At 43.2% G+C, this 26,002-nt stretch overlaps 1 protein-coding gene across 1 annotated transcript in view; it reads left to right on the top strand.

Moving 5' to 3' along the window:
• LOC115101072 (fibrinogen C domain-containing protein 1-like) overlaps positions 1 to 5,462 on the top strand; it is a 185,309-nt gene extending 179,847 nt beyond the window's left edge. The window contains exon 6 of the mRNA XM_029620253.2: positions 4,618 to 5,462. Coding sequence (XP_029476113.2) covers positions 4,618 to 4,880 — 263 coding nt within the window. The 3' untranslated portion in view covers positions 4,881 to 5,462. The remainder of the gene's footprint in view (positions 1 to 4,617) is intronic.
• The last annotated feature ends 20,540 nt before the right edge of the window (positions 5,463 to 26,002 follow it).

The raw sequence follows: 26,002 nt of genomic DNA, 5'->3' as shown, positions 1-26,002 counted from the left end.
AAAGCTTGTTCCCGCTCTTCCTACCTCAATACCACTAACCTTCAACTGACAACATGCCGATTGGACATTTGAATCGCACTGCAGCACACTAGCCTCTCCCTCATACCCTCTCCTCCCCTTTAGTACCACTGTTATTGTTATTATCACACACACACTCTCACTCACATTTTCTGATCTGAGGGGTATCCTACGAAGCAGGTTTGAGGCGTTAGCGAGGTAACTTTGTTTAACTGAGTTCAACTCATGATAACCGGTGATACGAAAGCTGGCTCACCTTCTAGCCAAGTACATTTCTATGGCTGCTTCAGAGCTAACCTTCTCCGGTGCAGGCTAACTCACGGCTAACTCCACTTACCCTGATTGAAATGACTGAGCCACGAGTTGAGCACCAATGAAATCAGATTCCCTTCCTCTTGCAAAGATTGCATCATCATCCCCTTCATTTGAGGTAGACGACTGATTAAATATTGTATTTATCAAAAGTAAATATTTTTTTATGTTACATGGTAATGACAGAATACATTTTAAACTGTATGCAGCATCCATAGGAGTGGGGAGGGGGGGTACTTGTGCATTGATAAGCACCCGAAATACGGCATTAACAATATGTATTAAAAAAAAGACCGGGAAACAGTGGGTTAACTGCCTTGTTCAGGGGTAGAACGACTGATTTGTAGCTTGTCAGTTTAGGAATTCGATCCAGTAACACGTTCGGTTACTGTCCCAATGCTCTAACCACTAGGCTAGCTGCCGCCCCACTTCTAAAAGCTTATTTCACACAATAGCCTGCTGAATTTGAAAGATAACTTTAATTTCATATTGAATCCGACACAAATGAAAATGTGGCTCTGACTCGCCTATAGATTGATGTTTCAGAAATGTCTCAATGAAGAGCTCGGTGTTCGACTAGCCATGTGTGACATGCACACGCAGTTACAAGCCTGTTAGACTTAGCGGCAGGTGGGCAAACAATATCCACCGTCGTAATACGGATAAAGCCTGAGCTGGAATGTGAAGCTACAGTGGGGCAAAAAAGTATTTAGTCAGCCACCAACTGTGCAAGTTCTCCCACTTAAATTGATGAGAGAGGCCTGTCATTTTCATCATAGGTACACTTCAACTATGACAGACAAAATGAGAAATAAAAATCTAGAAAATCACATTGTAGGATTTTTTATTTATTTATTTGCAAATTATGGTGGAAAATAAGTATTTGGTCAATAACAAAAGTTTATCTCAATACTTTGTTATATACCCTTTGTTGGCAATGACAGAGGTCAAACATTTTCTGTAAGTCTTCACAAGGTTTTCACACACTGTTGCTGGTATTTTGGTCCATTCCTCCATGCAGATCTCCTCTAGAGCAGTGATGTTTTGGGGCTGTTGCTGGGCAACAAGGACTTTCAACTCCCTCCAAAGATTTTCTATGGGGTTGAGATCTGGAGACTGGCTAGGCCACTCCAGGACCTTGAAATGCTTCTTACGAAGCCACTCCTTCGTTGCCTGGGCGTTGTGTTTGGGATCATTGTCATGCTGAAAGACCCAGCCACGTTTCATCTTCAATGCCCTTGCTGATGGAAGGAGGTTTTCACTCAAAATCTCACGATACATGGCCCCATTCATTCTTTCCTTTACATGGATCAGTCGTCCTGGTCCCTTTGCAGAAAAACAGCCCCAAAGCATGATGTTTCCACCCCCATGCTTCACAGTAGGTATGGTGTTCTTTGGATGCACCTCAGCATTCTTTGTCCTCCAAACACGACGAGTTGAGTTTTTACCAAAAAGTTATATTTTGGTTTCATCTGACCATATGACATTCTCCCAATCTTCTTCTGGATCATCCAAATGCTCTCTAGCAAACTTCAGACGGGCCTGGACATGTACTGGCTTAAGCAGGGGGACACGTCTGGCACTGCAGGATTTGAGTCCCTGGCGGCGTAGTGTGTTACTGATGGTAGGCTTTGTTACTTTGGTCCCAGCTCTCTGCAGGTCATTCACTAGGTCCCCCCGTGTGGTTCTGGGATTTTTGCTCACCGTTCTTGTGATCATTTTGACCCCACGGGGTGAGATCTTGAGTGGAGCCCCCGATCGAGGGAGATTATCAGTGGTCTTGTATGTCTTCCATTTCCTAATAATTGCTCCCACAGTTGATCTCTTCAAACCAAGCTGCTTACCTATTGTAGATTCAGTCTTCCCAGCCTGGTGCAGGTCTACAATTTTGTTTCAGGTGTCCTTTGACAGCTCTTTGATCTTGGCCATAGTGGAGTTTGGAGTGTGACTGTTTGAGGTTGTGGACAGGTGTCTTTTATACTGATAACAAGTTCAAACAGGTGCCATTAATACAGGTAACGAGTGGAGGACAGAGGAGCCTCTTAAAGAAGAAGTTACAGATCTGTGAGAGACAGACATCTTGCTTGTTTGTAGGTGACCAAATACTTATTTTCCACCATAATTTGCAAATAAATTCATTAAACATCCTACAATGGGATTTTCTGGATTTTTTTTCTCATTTCGTCTGTCATAGTTGGAGTGTACCTATGATGAAAATTACAGGCCTCTCTCATCTTTTTAAGTGGAAGAACTTGCACAATTGGTGGCTGACTAAATACTGTTTTGCCCCACTGTAACTGAAGCTGATTCGCTTTAGAAAACCCCGAGTAGATCTAGCTTGCATAGTAGGATACCCCTCTGGTCTCAGTGGACAGGTTGGTCATTGCGGCTGGAAGCAGCTGGATTCTAACCGTGTTCAGTGGAGCCACCTTGTCCCATCCACTTCCCTTCAGCCAGACAAGGTTACACTAAGTGGGCTGCAAATGACACGCTAAGTACTGCTAGCCTGGTTCCTCTTTTCTCTCCCATTGTTTCGTATTATCCGGCAACCATTATCATGTTGTCACATTGGGTTGTTCTTATGTTTTTTTATTTTTCGACGTAGGGGCTCTCTGTGTAAATGCTGAAACGCGCCCTGTCGGAACTGGTGGCGCTGCGAGTTACTGTGGGAAAATGGAATTGGAGGGAGTGGAGTGGTGATGTGGCCACACCCTGCCTGGGCAAATAATGGATTTAGTTACCCTGATGAGATGCTAGAGAACACTTAACTAATTGTCTTTTGTTGAATTTATATAACAACATTCCAACCTCGTTTAGCATGATCTATTCTATTATGTTACTATTTGCATTCATTTGCATCTCTTTCAATTAGAGACTTTTATTTTGAAGGTGAACCGCAAATTCAAGTACTGTGGCTAACCCTTATTGTGTCTAGCTTCACATATGTGGGTCCGCCCATCATTAATCAAATAAGTCTTATAAATGTGGGTTATTTTAGATTATGACACCTAGCTTGATCGTTAGTTAGTTAGTTAGTTAGTTAACTATAGCTACTGAAATATTATGTTGTTTGGCTATGTTTTTGGGGAAGAACATTGTTTGCATCCATCAGCTAGCTAGCTTTTTTTTATGACCAGCACTGTCCCAGAGCTTGGGGAAGTGTGTCTGCGTTCAAGTGAAGCAGTGGCAGATGCGCGAGACAAAACTTTGCCAGCATCATAGCATACGTATCGGTGAATGCTGTGACATGAAATACAAGTAATGGTGTAATCAATGTGTAATAACTATGTCAAAAATATATGAACGTATTTCAATTATTATATGATGTGCAGTCATATTCAGGTATTGATTGGTCAACAAGCTTATTTTACGTGTCAAATAGCATTATTTGACCTGTATCTTATTTGACACGCAAAACCCAAATGGCGTTCCATAGCCAAACACCCAAGAGTGACATTCAGCTCAAAGCCGTAGCCTATAGCTAGCAGTGTCCCATGTACCTCTCTTCAGTTCTATTTCTGTAAATGCTCGCAGAGTAGTTTTAGATCCTGCTGAGGCTTCAAAGCTCTTTTTTAAGTGTGTGTGTGTGTGTGTGTGTGTGTGTGTGTGTGTGTGTGTGTGTGTGTGTGTGTGTGTGTGTGTGTGTGTGTGTGTGTGTGTGTGTGTGTGTGTGTGTGTGTGTGCGCGCACACTATGTGACAGTTGAGCGCTGATCGGATCGTTAGGGAGGCGATAGTAAAAGCAGAAGGATAAAGAGGTCAGCATAGAGCCCTTTGATAAATGAACAACAAAGTGTTGTAACCCTGTGGTTTGTGTAATGAGGACTGATCTTTAGAAAGGAGAGGAGGCCTCTCTCTGATCTCACGTCATCTATGAAAATGATGGATTGTTCCTTAGTCATTTGGAAATGAATTAGGAATGCAGTGGTTCTCTGGTGCTGTCTGATGTAAGAGGGCTCTGGTGAAAGACATTGGTTTAGCCAGGAAAGACAAATCAAAGCACTGAAGATTTGGAATCAATTGTATTTCTCTCTAAAGCCTCTTCTATCACTCAACCTCTCTTAATTATCTATTTCTCCTTTCTTGTCTTCCAATCTATCCCCTATTTCTCCTCTGTTCACCCTTGTCCATTTCATTTGACTGTGTGGGTGGGTGTGTGTGCTTGTGCATGCATTTGTGTGTGTGCGCGTGCATGTTTCTGTAAATATGATGCGTTTGCGTTTGTACATGAATGCAACATGAATGTGTTCTCCACCCATCCAATCCCCCCCCACACACACATACACAGGCGATGCTCTGCTGAAGCACAACGGAATGAAGTTCACCACCAAAGACAAGGACAACGACCACTCGGAGAACAACTGTGCCTCCTTCTACCACGGTGCCTGGTGGTACCGCAACTGCCACACGTCTAACCTGAACGGACAGTACCTCCGCGGGCAGCACACCTCCTATGCCGACGGCATCGAGTGGTCCACCTGGACCGGCTGGCAGTACTCCCTCAAGTTCTCCGAGATGAAGATACGGCCCACTCGCGACGAGAGCAAATGAGAAAAATGAGGGAAGAAAGGAAGAAAAAGAGAGGAAAGGAATTTGAAGGAAGAAGGTCCTCAAAATATAAAACCCCACACTCAAAAAGACAGCTATAGGCTGTAGTTCTTGTTCAGCTATTGTTTGCTGACGGACTAAAAGGACATCTTTGATTGGTATACTATTATTGTCTACGTTTCTCTGTGGAACCCTCATCCCTTCCCCCTGCCCCGCCCCGCTTGCTGTGCCCTCTGCTAATCCCTCGTCGCTCGTTGCGTACTACTGTTGTGCTGAGGTTTTTCGTGCCCCCCCACCCCCATCATCCTTATCCTTTATCACTATCATTAGGAGATTTGTTGCCAATGTTTTTGAGTGTTTCCCTCCTGACAACGACCACACCGCGACACGAAATGAATCTGACTCACTCTTACTTCACAGGAGTTTGGTGGCACCTTAACTGGGGAGAATGGGCTTGTGGTAATGACTGAAGCAGAGTCAGTGGAACGGTCTCAAAAACCATGTGTTTGATGCCATTTCATTTGCGCCGTTCCAACCACTACTATGAGCCGTTCACCCCCTCAGCAGCCTCAACTGTCTTACTTACGTCTCTCTGTCTCGCGTTATTTACATCTAGTCATCAATCAATGATCTGTCATTTCTATCTGAACCTTGACCTTGACCTCTCTCCTGTGACAGTCGCACCCTGTAGCCAGTAGTTCTATTCCCACAGTCCTTTACTGCGTTGTTTACAGTCAGCGAAGTGTGGTGTTACTGTGTGACCTTTGAACAAGTGGCTGAGTCAGAACAGGAGATGTGGCTGAGTCAGAACAGGAGATGTGACATTACAGTTAGAGAACACACACACACACACACACACACACACACACACACAAGAAAAAAACTCTGTACCCTGAAGCTACAGTATTAGCATGACACAGCAAAACTCAGTCTGTCACCCAAAGGGATTTGGCTGTATTGGCCTTCCAGTCAGGAGACATGCTAAAATGGCACAACCCACAGTACCTCACCACCCACTGCTTAAGCATCCCTTTATTAAACATATACTCAGTGGGATAACAAGACAATGGAATGGGAATGGTGTAGAGGGACCGGTTGAAATAGAAGGAGACAGAGCTAGACATATCAAACAGAGGGGTGAGAAGGGAATTACTAAATGAAAAGAGGAATAAGATAGACAGAGTGAGAAAAATTAGGTGATCAAATAGAGGGGTGAGGGAGCGATCGACAGAGAGATGGGGGGATGGATGGAGATCAAATGGAGGGGAGAGGGAGCGATCGACAGAGAGATGGGGGGATGGATGGAGATCAAATGGAGGGGAGAGGGAGCGATCGACAGAGAGATGGGGGGGTGGATGGAGATCAAATGGAGGGGGGAGGGAGAAGGGTAAATGAGAGGGAGCAGATATCATTAATCTGACTGAGGCCATTAGGGAGCATATTGAGCACTTTGTCTGCCAGCTGATCACCAGCCAAGTCACTGCTACAACAGAGCCCCAGACGTTAACTCCTCAGTGTGTGTTTGGACTTGTTTAACTATTCTTGTGGGGACCAGAAGTCCCCGCAAGAATAGTAAACGGAACATATTTGACCAACTGGGGACATTTTGTTAGTCCCCACAAGGTCAAATGCTATTTCTACGGTGTTTAGGGTTAAGGTTGGAATTAGTGTTAGGGTTAGAATTATGTGAAGGGTTAGGAGCTAGGGTTAGTTTTAGGGTTAGGAGCTAGAGTTAGGTTAAAGGTTAAGGTTACGTTTTTTGGGTTAAGGTTAAGGTTAGGGTAAGGGTAAGACTATTTGAGCTCCCAGTCAGACAGATAGAGAGCCTATGTAAATCTGATAAGGGTTATCATGTTCCCATTGGTAGTAAGTGAATGTAGCAAGCAGCAGTATGGAAAAGAGAAGGAAGAGAGTGTGGTGAAGTTGCAAGAAGACCCTTGGGGCCAAAAGTAGAAAGAAAGAAAGAAAGAAAGAAAGAAAGAAAGAAAGAAAGAAAGAAAGAAAGAAAGAAAGAAAGAAAGAAAGAAAGAGAAAGCCACCTTTCAGAGACAGGAGTGACATGACAAGAGAGTAAAATCTGTTTTTCATCTCTTCCTTTAGGAAAGTAAAGCATGTTTTAGCCTTTACCCCCACGGTCACAACATTAAATAGTCCCCTACTCTCCTGAGCATTTTAACTCTACGCCTGTGTTTTCGCAATCAGCTGTAACCGGTAGAACCTATCTAACCCATTGATGTACACATGCACACGCAGCTACATACACACATTATGTCTCTCTCTCCTCCTTTATGTTCTATTTCATCCATATCTCATGTAAGAAAATGTCCACCACCCCCCGTCCCCTCTCGGTTTCTCCGTCTCCCCTCTCTCCCCTGCTCCCCATCTCCTGTAATGTTTTCTCTTCTGTAATCCACCCATGTCTAGCTGAATGCCTAGGTTTTCTGCTAGGGTGACGCAGGCTCTTTTCTTCTGGCTCTAGCAGAGAAACTGTTGATGTAAAATACAGTTTGCTATTGACCGATCCCTCAACCTGGATTTTCTTTCTTAATAGCTCAAAAACGTGTTTTGTGAATGACGACAACAAAAAATATGTTTGTCTGTACAGTATTATAAAAAAGAAAAAGAAAAACACAGTAAGATAAGTTTTGCTAATTTGTGGGGATGAAATTGTGCAATTCTGAATATTTTTAAAATTTGGTGTATCAACTGTTTTTTTCTCTTCATTTTTGGGGTTTTGTTATGGATTTTCTTAGATGTACTGAAAGCTTTAAAGATATGTGTAGATTTATTGTACAGTGTGTATGACTTTTAGAGCATGTCCTACTGTTTCCATCCTATGCCAAAAGACAAACGATAACTCAAGCACACAGACTTTACACGTCTTTACACAAGTCAAAAGAAGAAAAGAAAAAACTCATCTCGAGCCGGTACTTCTCCTCATTTACCGGACTGGGCACCAGGGGAAGTGTGGCCAGCTATACTTTATGGGGAGGAGCAAGTGAGAAGAGGAGGGGCATAGTAAAGCACACGAGGAAACATCCGCCTTGATCGACAGCACAAATTGATCTTTACCGAAGTGATAACAATGGCTCATCTGGTGGCTCTGCTTTCTCTGTTCGACATTGTGTTGTGGGACACCTTTCATCTATTCGGACATGTTGGCTCTACCAGACATACTGGTTCTATGGGATGCACCAGCTCTGGAGGACATGTTTGATCTGCCCTGGCTACCAATGGACAAACAGGCATTACAGTGAGCATTGCTCCTCAGACACTGGGCTGTGTGTTTTGGATGGGCTGGTGCTTGGATCCTTCTTCCACTACAGGGAAGTCTATTGACTGCAGTATCAGCAGAGCCTCGGCTCTATGCAGCCAACCATCCACAAAAACCTGCTCCGACTCAGTCAGAGTGAGTACTGCTCACTGTGATGTCAGCTCAGCTCTCCGGGAGTCCTGTGGTGGTAACACTGTGCCAGGACTCCGGCCACATCTACAGTCTGCCTCTTCTACCGCTACCCAGCGCTGCAGCTAAACATCAAAGAACCGGCTGTGTGCACAGCAACCACGCGTTATCAACACTAATCGTGTTACCATGGAAACAGAATTACATGGGAGCTTTCGATGTTGAAAATTTGTGTCGGGTTAGAATTAATAGTGATTTAGACGTACATTATGATTTCAAATGTGGTTGGTGCCGAATTGAAATGGTGAAACTTGTAAAGCTGAAGTTTAATGAGGTACTGGAATGAGTCAGACTGATATCGTGACGTGACTGGCTGACTTAGATTACATGGATTCCTCTTTCTGTGTGTCTGATTGCATTTAGAAGGGCAGCTAAATTTGCATATTTCTTTCCACTAAATGGTCTTTTCAGGCAGACCAATCACATGAGATCTTTTCACATCAGCTTCTTTTCAGAGCTGATCCAATTGGCCAAAGGACCAATTCGTGAAAAAATATCAGAATTGGTCTGCCTATCTATACGCAGACTCTGTATGTGTGAGCGTGTGCACTTCAGTGTGAGAGAGAGAGAGAGAGAGAGAGAGGAAGGGGGAGGAATTCATCAAAGTTAATGTGATGCTTATGTATAACTTGCCTCCCTACTATTTGTGTTGATAACAGAGTGATATTAATAAATCAACAATTAATTAATGTGATAACCAATTCCATAGAGTGGCTCACCCCCTTCAGGTCATGTGTTGAACTGCACTGCTCATTTTAACCCTCAACTCTACTCTCCCATGTACAAATATTGCACATAATATGTTCTATCAATGTATTGTAAACCCTACAGTCTTTTTTTCCAAACCCCGTCCATCCCACCTCCACTTCTCTAATTTCCTGTCTGCTGTTACAAGCACCATCCACCTCCCTCCTCTCTGCTTAAAGGTGAACTGCATTCACTGATTCCGTATGTGTTTCTTCCGGTGCTCATTAAGAAATGCATTACTGAAGCACAAACAAGAGTTGTCTTTGGGGTGTGGTTTAATGTGGGTGTTTCTTGGGACTGTCTTTTAGTAAGGAGGTGGACGAAGATCACTGAAGCATTGATGCTTTCCAGGCAATTCTGTCATTACTCAAGGTTTTGATCACCATAGTGTACACTAGTGACACCTGTTGGTCAAAATAATTTACAGCAGCCACATTATTATACAGTAGCTGATGTCCCACACACTGTAGCGAGTGTAGAGAGTAACCTTTTTGTCTTCTACCGAAAACAGCACCAAACCATCAGGTGGTTGTTCGATGAATCGAAGCTTCGGACGTCATTGATCACATGCTTCTGATAAAGTTATACAAGTAAAGTCTTTTAGCCATTTCAACAAACAAGGTCAGTAGTGAGTAACTTAGTGATAGTGAGGTAAGCTAAGATAGCTTTGCTATGGAGAGAAGTGACTCACCATCTCAAGATGATCTACTAATTCAGTTGTATGTGTAGGTTATAGCCTGCACTGACCTTGTGTTTAACCAATCTGACAGCAGCTAGATAGCTAGATAGCTTGGGGATAGCTACAGCTACAGCTGGCTAGCCTATCTAGCTAGCTGATGTTCCTCTGTCACATCACAGTTATGCCAAGATAGCAAGAAGTACCGGTGTCTGGAATGTCTTTCATGACACACTCGTTCCACAACACCTTGCTACGAAAGTAGCTTGCAACTGGAGGTTTTGTCTCGTCACGTGTTCCCATGGACACGATATCAACAACTGCGAGTTGAATGCCCTTGTCTTCAGTCAACTAAGTTGTCAACACAATATTCGAGAAGATGCTAGTTTGGTCTCATCCCGTCTCTGTTTACTCCAGCGTTTAGATCTTTCCTAGGGCACAAATCCAGAACTAATATCCCTACAGGTGTAGGCTACATGTGGACATTGCACAAACATGGCCAGCTTGAGTGTAGATACATTTATCAACAACAAAATCGACGCCCGCGCTTGTGTTACAAAGACAAAAATGTGTTCTACTGCAAATAGGCTATCATATCAATATGCTTATAAAGACAGTATGCCTACACTTTACCCAGCAAAAGAAAAGTTTTGCGTCGAGGACAACCGCAGATAGAACAAGGAGCATACAAATATGTGGTACAACTTCAGCTGCGCCAGAAATAGAATGTCATTCTATTATATTTAAATGGTCTAATCTAAGGACTTGGCTGTCTAACCACACCCTGACATTTACAGCTCTCTGGGTGAGATCCTGTCTTCAAGTGTCCAGTGTGTAATGTAGTCCCTTCCATCTATATCATGTATTACAGGTTATGGACAGGTGCATGGGTTCAGCAGGCAGAGTTCAATAAACACAGGCAGATGTGAAACGCAGGAAGATGCCACTTGTCTCATACCACTCATACCACTCTGTAGGTAGCCTACAGAGTAATATAAAATTGCTGAACTTACGTAGATATTCCAAACAAAGTGTTTTGATACCTTTCAAGCGTAACAGTTCCATGTAGAATAAACAATCCTTCACATAATACTGTTAAGGTTCTGAACAAACAAAGTTTAAAAAAATCACAGATGACTAGAAAAAGCTCAAACCAAGTGTATTCACCCACTGGGTCACACAGCTGCAAAGACAAAGACATGATTACACAAGCACATATATTTATACCCTCCTACTAGGCCGAATCAACTTCTTGCACATCGAGACAGCCAATACTTTACTGTATGTGTGTGGGATAGGAGTTAATCTGACCTGACCACTGGCAGAATGTATTACTCCTCCCTAATCTATGATTGTCCTACCTTATTAGTGACTGAAACCAGACTGTTGTACTTTGCCTCCCTCCATAGGAGCCATGAAATGTGTTTGACAGAATGTAAACTTCATGCAATCCCCCTTGTCTCACTCAGTAACATTCCATACACCTAGGTTCTATCCACCCTCCATGGACCCAACATATATATGAATTATTAATGTAAAGTAAGCAATGAGTTCAAGTATGGTAACATGACTAAGTATATTTCAAACATCAACCCAACACTGTAGAAGTAGTGTTCTGCTATTATATCAATGTGCAAGTATTACACTTGTTTTTCATCTTCTATTGTTATTTACAGCCTACACAGATACTGTACCTATCCCCATTTTGTCTGATAGTACATGTTAGTCATCATCCTTTCGTATGGTGTCCCATACACAGTGCCTTCGGGAAAGTATTCAGACCACTTGACTGTTTCCACATATTTTCACTTTACAGCCACATTCTAAAATAGATTTTTAGACATTTTTGAAACTTTTTGCAAATGTATTAAAAATAAAACAATTAAGTATTCAGACCCTTTGCTTTGAGACTCGAAATTGAGCTCAGGTGCATCCTGCTTCCAATAATCATATTTGAGATGTTTATACAACTTGATTGGAGTCTACCTGTGGAAAATTAAATTGAATGGACATGATGGAAAGAAACGCACCTGTCTATATAAGGTCACACAGCTGACAATGCATGTCAGAGCAAAAACCAAGCCATGAGGTAGAAGGAGTTGTCCGTAGAGCTACAAGACAGGATTGTGGCGAGGCACAGATCTGGGGAAGGGTACCAAAACAATTCTGCAGCATTGAAGGTACCCAAGAACACAGTGGCCTCCGTCATTCTTAAATTGAAGAAGTTTGGAAGGTTCACCTTCCAAAAGGATAACGACCCTAAGCACACAGCCAAGACAATACAGGAGTGGCTTCAGGACAAGTCTCTGAATGTTCTTGAGTAGCTCAGCAAGAACCTGGACTTCAATTTCTGGAGAGACCTGAAAATAGCTGTGCAGCAATACTCCCCATCCAACCTGACAGAGCTTGTGAGGATCTGCAGAGAAGAATGGGAGAAACTCCCCAAATACTGATATGCCAAGCTTGTAGCGTCATACCCAAGAAGACTCAATGTTGTAATCACTGCCAAAGGTGCTTCAACAAAGTACTGAGTAAAGGGTCTGAATACTTATGCAAATGTGATATTTCCATTTTTCATTTTTTATACATTTTCAAGCATTTCCAAAAAACAGTTTTTGCTTTGTCATTATGGGGTATTGTGTGTAGATTGACTAGGGACAAATAATTATTTTATCCGTTTTAGAATAAGGTTGTAACATAACAAAAAGTGGAAAAAGTCAAGCAATCTGAATACTTTCCAAAGGCAATGCAAGACAATTCTCTGAGATATTCCCCCACCATTCAATTCGATAATAACAAAATATGACGAGAAATCATCGATGTGTCTTGTGTAACTTTAATGCTGAGTGCAAGGTCTCTCCCAGTTCAGACATCTGTATTTTAGTCATGGGACTCCATCTGTTGAAAAACAAGGTAGAGTTGATACACACAGCACTGGATACATTATCAATGGTTGTAAGGGGAATTCCAGGACAGACAAGTGATAGTATTCTTGCTTATGACCAGATCAAATGTGGGATTGTTGCCTGGCCACGTACGGCCACCTAAGCCTTCAGCTTCTGATATGGTAGGGGCGTTCACACGTCACTGTTGAACAACAAATCCACCAGGTTTTGTAAGTAACCTGTGAATGAAATGAAATATCATCACTTAACATAACATAAAGCACGGAAAATAACTTTTCTCTCATTTGGAAGTAATTACAGAATAGATTCAGGATAGTGAAGCTGAGCCTTTACTATTGTCGTGTTGAAAACAACTGGTAACTCGGAATTCGAAATTCTTCTACTTCCGACTTCAGTGCGTTCAAGACAAGTGGGAACTCGTCGGAATTCCAAGTCGGAAACGGGGTCATGTTTCTAGAGCTCCGACTTTCCAACCTGAAGATCACTGACCTCATGATTTTACCTTCTTTTTTTCAGAGTTCCCAGTTGTCTTGAAAGCACCATACGCAACTAGCTGTGCAACATTACAATGCTGAATGCTTGCTGACATACATTTGTAGCATGTTAGCTAAAAAGACTGGTATTCAGGCTAGACAAGTAGCATCATTTATTTTTGCCAGAGGAAAATACACACAGTATATTGGCCAGTGTTACCAAGTGTTGATTTTCCAGTGTAACATTTCTAGTCTAAGAGTAAAATTAACACGTTGTGTATAAGAACGCATGTGTTGGTGTTAATAACCAGCAATGAGGGTGATGGGGTGACTGTTTTACTGAGTGAAACATTCCCATCAAAACCACGCCCATCATTATGATATTTCACAGCATGCATTATTGCAGCTCAATTTTGGGGGGGAAATTGTGTTTTTGCATGTACATTGATTGACTGATGAATCTTTTGCCACAGAAAGATAAATAACATAAATGTTTCTAAACTAGTCTAAGTTACTAAGCTAAGTTACTTACATGTATTTCTCCCGGTACCTTTAATGATTGTTCAAGTTTAAATGACTTTAGGTAGTCTCCTTAAAGCGCTGTTCTTAATACCAACAGTCAATTTGAATGCAGGTTACATGTGAATGAAAATTCCAACCATTGTCTGGGCTAACTCTGCCTGGATTCTAAATGGAATTACTCATCACTTTGCAAACCAGCATAATATCACTTGTAAACAAGGATGTTTCTAAACGCCACTGTGTTAGGGTAGACCTTGCCCATCAACGTCAGTCATTATGATATATGTAATGTACAGTATAATATTAACAGTACATTTCAACTACATTACGAATTCACTTGGTGAAGTGCGCAGACCTGAAAATATAGCGAATTCAACAACCATGTCTTTGTCACTTACAAATACGGTCATGGGTGATGACTCGAAAAGGCAACTGGGACATTATATTGGAGACTTGGTTTATTGGGGGTGTGGCTTTCATTTAGTTATTTTTGGCCACCTGCGACTGAAAGTGCTGTACCAGTTGAAGTGGTCTGTGGTTATTTTTTGAGTACACCTGCTGAAGGTCTATATAAGCATGTACGTAAAAGCAGTTATAAATACTTTTGCATTTCATTGTTATGTTTTTAAACCCAACATTGAGGGACTTTGTCAAGTTATATGGACCTCTTGTTGTAATGGTTAAAAACACTGAGTTGTTATTGCATGAGACCATTTGGTGGAAACTATTGTATACACACTTCCTAGTGTTAAAAATACAATTTAAGGGTGTTATTTCATAAGACCATTGGTGTAAACTACATACAATCCTAGTGTAAAGAATACTAAATCAGGTGTTATTGCGTAACACAAAGTGTAACAGCCTAAGTTCTAAGCACAGTGTTAATGTAACACTTAATAGTGTGGACCCGTAGAGACACTGGCCCAGTGTTAAATGTAACACTGTGTTGATTTAGCACTGGAACATTTGTTTTTAAAATGTACACTACCATTCAAAAGTTTGGGGTCACTTAGAAATGCCCTTGTTTTTGTCCATTAAAATAATATCAAATTGATCAGAAATACAGTGTAGACATTGTTAATTTTGTAAATTAATACTGTAGCTGGAATGGACTGAGTTATCGAAAGCAAGCATTGACCCAAACAACATGCATGTTCTCATAAAAGTAGCAAGCTACCTAACTTACAAATCTGGGTTAGTTATCTATGTCTTTGTTCGAGTTTATATTAATTGCCTAGCTAGCTAATGTTAGCTAGCATAGGGAGGTTCTTAGCTAGCCAGTTTGAGTTGAAACGTAATCGATAGCAAGCTGGCTAAATTTACATCCTATCAAACCTTGTCATCAGGTGCAATGTTAACTATGCAAATCTTCCTCTATGACATTACATAACGTTACACAATCAAGAGAGGCTATGTATTTAGCTAGTTAAATCACAGTATAACAGTATCATAGCTAGCTAGTTAGCTACTCACCACATACCAGTCACAGCCATCATGTACATTTGTTGCATTTAATCCATTCCTTGCCATCTAGACATCATCATTGGCAAAAGTGGGCATGTAATCCATACCCATCCCATCCATACATGTCGTGATGCACTCACTTCCAAATCTCGTTTTTGGACAAGACTGACTTAACTACCAACATTATCCTATTTACACTTTGTTGTCAATTTTGACACTGTAGTTAATGTTTTTGTTTCATATCGGTGCCACATAGGCCATTTACAACCAGAGAATTTGGTTCGAGAAGGCAGTTCTCCTTTAAACTCAAGCACTATCTTGACTCCAGCATTATAAACAGAAGTTGGGATCATTCAGAGTTTTCCCTTTCTCCCACTCATTATCATCAGCATCAGCAGAGTACTGATCAATCCCCCCATTCCCTCACCCACTCCTCCTTGTTTCCATTCCCCCTCCATCTCACATGCTCTCCATTCCCCTAACCCCTCCATTTATCCCACCTCCTCCATCTCTCCATTCCCCAAACCCAACCTCACTCAGTCCCAAGCTCCCTAGTCCCCATCACAGAACCAACTCTCCTTTCATTTTTCTCTCTCGTGAATATAGATTGTTTTGTGGAATCTTGATACTGTGTTTTAATGTTATTGTCAACATTTAATAAACATTCACATTTTATGAGTGGAAAAGTTCTTCATGTTTGTATTATCTGTTTGTGTCTTGTGCAATGTGTTTGTACATGCATGAGTGTGTACAGAGATGGGCAGTAGTTCTGTTACTTGTGAAATACGTACTTTTATTACTTCAGAGTTTTTTGTAATTTGAATTACACTGGGCTGAATTAATCTCCAATGTATTTTGTATAAAAAAAATACTGACATTTTCATTTCAAAAATACAAAACACTTTTCTATACTATTTTATAAAGTATGGTTCACCCTGCATTGGTATCAGAAGTCTGATAGGACTATGGCTGGGGAAGGCAACCTTGGTCCTGGAGTGCTGCAGGCACCTGTAAGACTGCCTGTGTTGAATTTAGGTAGTCACTGAACTGATCAATTAGTTGGAACAAAATTCTGCAGTAGCTGCAGTACTCCCCTGGACTGTGGTGTGATAAGAGTGTATGCTAAATTAACTAAATGTAAATGTATAATTATATACATAACATAATTGTTCAAACTAATTCAATTTTAGTAGTTGTTCTTATTGCACCTATTACTGACATGGCTGTTCCAGTTCATCGGTAATTCCACCAATTTGGCATCTTTGAAGAAGTTAAACATGGTCAAAATAAACACTTTTTGTCCACGTAATTTTAACAATCTGTCATAAAGCACACGTAACTGTCACGACTTCCACCGAAGGTGGCTCCTCTCCCTGTTCGAGCGGCGCTCGGCGGTCGTCGTCGCCGGTCTACTAGCTGCCACCAATCCCTTTGCTTTTTTCGTTTGGTTTTGTCTGTCTTGTTGTTCACCTGTTTCTAGTTTAGGTTCATCAGTGGGGTATTTCATCTCGCCCTACCCTCTATACTTTGTGCGGGATTGTTTGTGTACCTGTCATTTGTTTGGGTAGCGTTTGGTTTGTTCTGTTGTACAGGTGTTTTTTCTGGACTGCATTCCTGTTGTTTAATGGCTGCTATTGTGGTCCTGTGTCTGTTCTTGATGGATTAAATAAAATAAACGCCCTTCTTGCAATTCGTACTCTCCTGCGCCTGCCTCCACACCCACCTCTCCTAGGGAGAACCTGACAGAATCCCGCACCGCAATCATGGAGTCAGCAGGAGTGGACGCGCCCTCCCCGTCCATGGAGGAGCGTGTCCTCCAGCATACAGCCGTGCTACACAGTCTGGGGACGGCCATGGATCAAGTGATGGCGAGAATGGAGAGATGGGAGAGGAGCGGCCTCCCTACCCCGTCTTCAGCCACTCTCCAGCCTGCACCACCACCTTCTCCGGCGGCGTCCGGCCCCAGCGAGATTCGGCTCGCGCTCCCGGGAGAGTACGATGGGACGGGTGCAAGGGGTTCCTGCTCCAGCTGGAGCCTTACCTGGCGACCGTTCACCCGACTCCCTCGGGAGAGGAGAGTGTCAACGTCCTCGTCTCTTGCCTTTCGGGAAAAGCCCTGGAGTGGGCCAACGCGGTCTGGGAGGGTCCAGACTCGGCGAGGGACCATCACTCGCTTCCGGGCTGTGTTCGATCACCCACCGGAGGGCAGAGCGGTGGGTGAACAGCTGTTTCATCTGAGGCAGGAGACGAGGCGCGCACAGGATTTTGCGCTGGAGTTCCGGACCCTGGCCGCCGACGCGTGGTGGAATGACAGGGCCCTGATGGACCACTGTAGGTGTAGCCTGCGAGAGGACGGCCGCAGGGAGCTAGCTTGTCGAGACACCAACTGATCAATGTTCATCAGGCAGGACAACTTGCTGGCTGCTTGCGGGCGTCCAGATCGGGTTCTGTTCGTTCAACCTCCCAGCACTGCCGCTCCGACACCCATGGAGTTAGGGGGTGCTGCAGCTAGGGCGACCGTAGGAGGAGCCTCCTCCTGCACCAGTTGTGGTCGGAGAGGGCACACTGCTGACCGGTGCTGGAGGAGCTCGTCTGCGAGTCGAGAGGGCAGGCAGAGAACCGCTCGGACACCTCAGGTGAGTCAGCACCAGGCTCACCCAGCGCTCCCTGTTGGTCATATGTAGGTGTTGATTTCCTTTCCTGAGTTTTCCCCTCATTCCCAGCATAAGGCGCTAGTAGATTCAGGCGCAGAGGGGAGTTTTAGGGACCGCGGGTTCGCGCTTAAGTTAGGGATTCCCTAGGTTCAGGTGGACCAACCCTTCCCTGTGCATGCCCTAGATAGTCGACCGTTAGGGTCAGGGCTGGTCAGGGAGGCCACGGTTCCACTGTACATGGTGACGCAGGGGAGTCATGAGGAGCGGATTAGTCTCTTCCTCATTGATTCTCCTGCGTTTCCAGAGGTGCTGGGGATTCCCTGGTTGGCTTATCACGATCCTAAAATGTTGTGGAAACTGTGTGCTCTTAAGGGGTGGTCAGAGGAGTGCTGAGGTAGGTGTGTGGGAATTTCCATTGGTGCGACGACGGTGGAGAGTCCGGACCAAGTCTCCACCTTGCGCATTCCCCCTGAATATTCAGATTTGGCTATCGCTTTCTGTAAAAAGAGGGCGACCCAGTTACCACCTCATCGACGAGGGGATTGTGCGATAAACCTCTAGGTGAACGCCGCACTTCCCAGGAGTCACGTGTATCCCCTGTCACAGGAGGAGACGGTGGCTATGGAGACATATGTCACCGAATGTCTGGGACAGGGGTACAGTCGGCCCTCCACATCACCCGCCTCCTCAAGATTTTTTTTGTGAAGAAGAAGGAGGGAGGTCTGCGTCCGTGTATTGACTATAGAGGTCTAAATTCCATCATAGTGGGGTTCAGTTACCCGCTACCTCTCATCGCCACGGCGGTGGAGTCATTTCACGGAGCACGCTTCTTCACAAAACTGGATCTTAGGAGCTTGGTGCGTATCCGGGAGGGAGAAGAGTGGAAGACCGCGTTTAGTATCACATCTGGCCATTACGAGTACCTCGTCATGCTGTATGGGTTGAAAAATGCTCCAGAAGTTTTCCAATCCTTTGTAGACGAGATTCTCAGGGATCTGCACGGACAGGGTGTGGTGATTTACATCGATGACATTCTGATCTATTCCGCCACACGAACAACGCATGTGTCTCTGTTGGAGCATGACCTGTACTTCAAGGCTGAGAAATGTGTGTTCTCCAAACAAGCCGTCTCTTTCCTGGGTATCACATTTCCACATCTGGGGTGGTGATGGTGTGTGACTGCATTGCGGCCGTGCGTAATTGGCCGGCCCCGACAACGGTAAAGGAGGTGCAGCGGTTTTTAGGGTTTGCCTATTACTACCGGTGGTAGTAATTGCCGTTGGGCAGGTGGCTGCTCCCATTACCTCACTGCTGAAGGGAGGGGGGGGGTGTTTGCGGTGGTCGGCGGAGGCGGACAGAGCCTTTTGTCATCTGAAGGCGTTGTTTTACCGATGCTCCCGTATTGGCGCATCCGGACCCCTCTTTGGCATTCATAGTGGAGGTGGACGCGTCCGAGGCTGGTGTTGGAGCTGTGCTATCACAGCGCTCGGGCACACTCCTGAAGCTTCGCCCCTGCGCTTTCTTTTCGAGGAAGCTCAGTCCGGCGGAGCGGAATTATGATGTGAGGGACCGAGAGTTGCTGGCTGTGGAAAAAAAAGCTCTGAAGGTGTGGAGACATTGGCTTGAGGGGGCGCAACACTCTTTTCTCATCTGCACTGTAACTGTCACAACTTCCACTGAAGTTGGCTCCTCTCCCTGTTCGGGCGGCCCTTGGCCGTCGTCGTCGTCGGCCTATGTTAAAGGAATTAAATTGCTCTATGTTTCAATACCCAATTAAAATTAAACACTCTGTCAATTCATAAGGATTTGTAAGACCCTTATTCTATAATAATGAACAGAGCCCAGTCTTAAAGTCAAACAGCAGAGTTTATTCACGAGAGTACTGAATACAATACAGTTTACCACAGGTTATAAACTGAAAATGACATCATTAGTTTCAACACAGTCTGAAGATATCGTTCATTCATTTGTACCAAGGAACAGACAGTCATTGTTCTAACTCTTGACCACATTCACACACATTATATTCAGTACTGGGATCAAGAAAGAAAATTCATACATATACAGTAACATAATAGTATTCTGATTAGTACATATACAGTAACATAATAGTATTCTGATTAGTACATCCTGATTGAAATGTATACATAATTAGTCATCATTGATAAAAATTCCCTTAATAGTCTACTAGCTGCCACCGATCCCTTTTCCTTTTTCATTTGGTTTTGCATGTCTTGTTGTTCACCTGTGTCTAGTTTAGGTTCATCAGTGGGGTATTTAATCTCGCCCTACCCTCTAGGTTTTGTGCGGGATTGTTTGTGTATCTGTCATTTGTTTGGGTTGCGTTTGGTTTGTTCTGTTGAACAGGTGTTGTTTTGTGGCTGCTGTTGTGGTCCTGTGTTTGTTCTTGATGGACCTGTAAATAAACGCCCTTCTTGCAATTCGTACTCTCCTGCACCTGACTCCAGACCCACCTCTCCTAGGGAGAACCTGACAATAACGGACATATACCAGGAGCTGTGCCTGGCCCGTCATGTCTGTTTACTCATCCAACTGTAACGCATAGAATTCACTGGCTTGTATGCGAAGCAGTAATTGTTTGAAAACATCTCCTGCCATGTCACTGATGCATCATGAAATAGCGTTGTTTGATGAAAGCATTGTCTACATGGTTTTCTTGGCCTTTTCTCCCAGCATTGTCCCAGCCATATCCGCGGCATAAGGAAGAATTAAGTCCTCCACAATAGAACGGGGCTTTTCTGTCCTAGCCACTCGGTAGCTCACCATAGTATATATATATAGTTGCTTCTAGCTTATTCTTATTAATGGTATCTGTTGCTTTTATAAAAGGTCTTACAACTCAAGTCATCTTAATTCTCGCTTAATTCTTGTTTCTAAATGTCTTTGCAAGAGTGATGGTTTCATCGAGTTGTGAGGTAGTACTTTTGCATATATAACACACTGTGGCTGAGGAAAGACACTACTCCCAATATAAGTGAACCCCAAATCAATGTAGTTCTCATCATATTTGCGCCTCTTCGATGGTCCAACGTTCTTGTCTGTTGATCGGTGCTTTCCCGGGTCAGGGGGCAGTAGCTCTTCGGCTGCATCAGATTCACAACTGTCAAGTGTCCATGCTAGCTGGACTAAAAACAAATGTAGAATTACTGATGCTAGCATTGTATGTGCTCGTGGAAGCAGAACAACTTGTGTTATTGACAGGTGCAGGTGTAGTACTGTTGGTAGTAGCAGAACTATCAGTAGAGCTGGTATGTGTCTCTATGGATGCGGGCCTTACTTTATTTGAACCATTTATCCATTTCCGAGCAAACCGAATGAGCAGCAGCTACGTTTGGCTACATACGGACCATTAGTGGAATTCCCGCGAGAGAGTAACAGTTAATGTGATTGGATGTTAATTATTTGACTAGGCTACCTGTATTTGACATTTTGTTGTTATTTCGCTGAACACTAGATGATTTTATTTTATTTTTGGCAGAGAAACGAGGCTACTCAGGTGAGAAAAAAATCTCACCCAAATGTATAGCCCCATTGGAAAATATAAATGTACTGTTTGGCTTACCCCCGACGGCATTGCGGTCGATCCTGGACTTCCTGACCGGCCATCCCCAGGTGGTAAGGGTAGGCAACAATACGTCTGCCAAGCTGATCCTCAACAATGGGGCCCCTCAGGGGTGTGCACTTAGTCCCCTCCAGTATTCCATGTTCACCTACGACTGCATGGCCAAACACGACTCATCATTAAGTTTGCTGAAGACACAACAGTGGTAGGCCTGATCCCTAACAACGATGAGATAGCCTTTAGAGAGGCGGTCAGAGAACTGGCAGTGTGGTGCCAGGACAACAACCTCTCCCTCAATGTGAGAAAGACAAAGAAGCTGATCGTGGACTACAGGAAAAGGAGGACCGAGCACGCCCCCATTAACATCGACTGTGCTGTAGTGAAGCGGGTCAAGAGTTTCAAGATCCTTGGTGTCCACATCATCAACAATTTATCATGTTCCAAACACACCAAGACAGTCATGAAGAATGCATGAAAAAAACCTTTTCCCCCTCAGGAGACTGAAAATATTTGGCATTGATCCCCAGATACTCAAAAGGTTTTACAACTGCACCATCAAGAGCATCCTGACTGGTTGCATCACTGCCTGGTATGGCAACTGCTCGGCATCTGACCATAAGGTGCTACAGAGGGTAGTGCGTACGGCCCAGTACATCACTGGGGCCAAGCTTCCTGCAATCCAGGACCTATATAAAAGGCGGTGTCAGAAGAAAGCCCATAAAATTGTCAGAGACTCCAGTCACCCAAGTCATAGACTGTTTTCTCTGCTACAGCACGGCAAGCGGTACCGGAGTGCCAAGTCTAGCTCCTTAACAGCATCTACCCCCAATCCATAAGACTGCTGAACAATTAATAAAATGGCCACCGGACAATTACATTGACCCCCTCTCCATTTGTTTTGTACAGTGCTGCTACTCGCTTTTTATTATCTATGCATAGTCACCCCCACCTACATGTACAAATAACTTCTAACCTGTAGACCCGCACACTGACTCAGTACTGGTACCCCCTGTATATAGATAGCCTCGTTATTGTTATGTTATTGTGTTACTTTTTATTATATTTTACTTTAGTTTATTTGGTAAATATTTTCTTAACTCTTCAAGAACTACACTGTTGGTTAAGGGCTTGTAAGTAAGCATTTCACGGTAAGGTCTACACTTGTATTCGGCGCATGTGACAAATAAAGTTTCATTTGATTTGATATGTCAAATGCAACAAAATAACTATGGCTTTACAATGACGGTGAAATTATTAATGCTAGTTGCAGGCAGGGGTTGGAACTGGAACGGAACTGGAACAACATTTTGAGAGGAATGGAAATAGAACCGGAAACAAAAGGGATCTCTAGTGCTCTGGAACAGGACCATTATTTTACAATTAGGGAACCAGTTTTTTTTTACTCAATCCCACCAAAAACACCAACAAAGCTCCTATGCTAAGCACTCACGCTGTCACTCAGAAACTTCTCCTTCCAGTGTCTGCCTGCCAGCTCATTTTTTGGGCTAGTTAAGAATACTATAGTTATCACGTTACACATTGGATTTATGAACAACAAAAAGTGAAGTCGTCTTTTGAATTGTGGTGCCGCTGCATACAAACACGCTTGTTAGCTCGCTCCGGTCCAAGGCGTTGAGCTAACCTCAGTTTTGAGCCAACTATCAGACGCTCAAGTTCCTCCATATTAGCCCCTCCTCCAAAGGTATCTAGGCCTACTAATAATATTCAGTCGCATATTGTGCCCTACAGTTGTCTGTCCATCAAGCATGTAGGCCAAACAACTAGCTTTCCTGATCCATAGAACGCTGCTCTATTTGCACTGATTTGTGGAGTAATTTAATGAGCTAAATGTAAAAACTGTCGATTTCACAGGCGGGACCACATAGGGTTGTACCTAAACCAGACTGTAAAATAATATGGAGCCAGACAGCTGCATCTAAAGATCAAGTCTAACTAAATTTGACAGCAAACAAGTTCTGAATTCACCAAACCATTGGACAGAAACCATACAAAACTGGACCCAAAGAGAACCATGAACTATAGACTCACAAATAACCAAAGCCAAAACTGTACAAAACCAGAACAAACCAACCAGAACAAGTCTCAAACTCACTGGATAATATCTAATAACTAATAATCTTATAAAATAACCCAATTCCAATTCAATATGACTTGCACACTGAATAATGATGGTTCCTCAAGGGTTGTTTGGGAAGGGTGATGGTTCTCTGTGGAATTCTAATGATTCAAAGAACCCTTTGAGCTCTTCAATGGTTCTTAACAGTTCACAAAATATGCCTTTGCTCTTTTAGTGATCATTAAAATGTAGCGGTGCGGCTCATTTTAATATTTTGGGGGGGTGGTTTGCACACAGCTCTTTTTGTGTCACCATGAGTGAGAGTGTCTTTCAAGTTTGTCTAATTTGTTGTATGCTTGTTGGTATCACATGCTATATGACTGTGGCCAGTAATAATGTTATGGGAGAGACTCACGTTTGTCACTAAATCAGTCAGTTGTTCTCAGTTCTCTTCTCAGGGAGTCTCAGCTGTTCAAGAGTTTAACTTCAATTAAACAACAGTAACACTTTGGAAATTGAACATTATAATATGGATGACCAAAATAAAACAACCTGTATGGTCCTCTGAAATGATATAGAAAGAAACTTTCAGATTATGAAATGTTCTTTATAGAACCATTCTCCATAAAGGTTCTATAAAAAAAGGGTTGTAACCATAATGGAACCCTTTTTTGTGCTACATAAGTTTTAATGGTGCTTTACAGAACCCTAGGAATGGGTTCTTTATAGGACCATACCGGTTCCATTTAGATCCTCATGAATGTGCTTCTTTATTGAACTTTCAATTATTTTATTTTTTTATGGTTCTGTCTAGCACAATACAGGGTTCCAAATAACCCCGATCTGGTACTATTTAGAACAAACAAATTGTGTGTGTATTTATATAAACCTCTTCCTTGGTGCATAGACAAAAAAAAACGAGATAAATTCAAGTTATTTCCTCTATTTGACGGTGAGTACACGGTGTACAGAACTGATGGTGCCTCAGACAGCACAACAGACAGGCGCACCGCATCTCCACGGTGAACATAATTGTCAGCACCTCTGAAGATCAAAGAAGCCTTTGTGAGGTAGCGATGAATGAGCACCCCCTAACATCATCTGCTGTCCCAGACAAAATGGATGACGGAAGGAAGGAAATAAATGACATTTGTAGACACAAAATAATATAGAGACCTTGTGGCCCCCCCCAAACCAAACAGAACATCAGAGGAGATGAGTAATACACATGAATGCATGCATGCACACAACACACACACACACACATGAACTCAGACACGGCACACTTTAATAAACACACAATTATCGTTTCATCTGCGCTTGGTATACAACTACTGTGTCAAATAGGGTGCTGTAGCGATGTCACTGTCAGACTGAGATTCCAACACTGAACAGACTTCCGATGCTGCCACACAAACATACACACACACACAGCCAGACGAGGACACTGTGACACACTCGGTCTCTGACGACAGAGCAGGACGTGACTTCTGTTGGCAGGGCATTGTAATGAGAGAGTGCATGTGCAATTTGCACAGAATACAAACTGAGAACCAGATTGAATGTGTGTGCATACATGCGAGAGAGATGAGTATTACTAAGGTCAAATGTAGCAGTGTAGAGAGAGAAAGAGAGAGAGAGGGGAGATGAAAAGAGAGGAGGGCAAAGGAAAGAGAGAGAGAGAGAAAATATCATTTAAATTGAAGCCTGTAAACTGCTTCTCCAATAGGAATCCCAGATCATGCTTGTAGGCGATGTCATGGTGATGTAAGTTAGCTAAGCACATTTCAGAGACCAGTCATCAGGTCTAATGGTGTGTTCAAGACAACTGGGAACTCTGGAAAATAAGAGGTCCAATCATGAAGTAAGTGGTCTTCAGGTCGGAAAGTCGGAGCTCTAGAAAGAGGCCTGAGTTCCCGAGTTGCAATTCCGAGTTGGGTGACCATCCTAAACTATTGTCAGAACTCATTTTTATTTGAGTTTCCAGTTGTCTTGTGCGCACTGAAGTTGTAAGTCTGAGATTTGAATGCAGCATTAATGGTCTTGACCCGCCGAATTGTGCATGTGCAGGCCGTCAAAGCAAAGGCACTCCTTTCGATATGAAATAGTTTTTTGATAAAAATGGAAACACTTTGTCACTTTCACAAGGACGTAGAAATGACAGTTTAAAATGACTTAAGACATTGGCTCGCATCTAGGTTTTGCCTTTATATTTTTAGAAACTTTACGAGTAAGGAATCATTTTAAACTTCTACCGTTGACTTACCAAACCACAAGCCCGGTCTGGTCTGTCAAGTCTGCTTTGCGAAGCATTCCCCGAAATATAGCCATGATGGACCTCTGGGTTTCGAACCTCTGATAGAGAACGAGAAAGTGTGATTGTGAGGGATAGAAAAGGAGATGTGGGATACTAAGATGAGAGGTGAGAAAAAGGAGAGGTGATTGACTGAAGCAGATTTGACCACTCCTCTCGTGGCTTCCTGTCTGTTCCTGTCTTCTCTACAGGAGTTAAGTGAGTGACACTCTCTTTGTATGAGCCTGTTTGTTACCCCCACCACTT

The sequence above is a fragment of the Oncorhynchus nerka genome, linkage group LG19, assembly GCF_034236695.1.
Source record: "Oncorhynchus nerka isolate Pitt River linkage group LG19, Oner_Uvic_2.0, whole genome shotgun sequence".
In the NCBI taxonomy this organism is placed as follows: Eukaryota; Metazoa; Chordata; class Actinopteri; order Salmoniformes; family Salmonidae; genus Oncorhynchus; species Oncorhynchus nerka.
The sequence above is the reverse complement of the archived record's forward strand: the minus strand, read 5'-3'. Positions and strand labels throughout refer to the sequence as shown.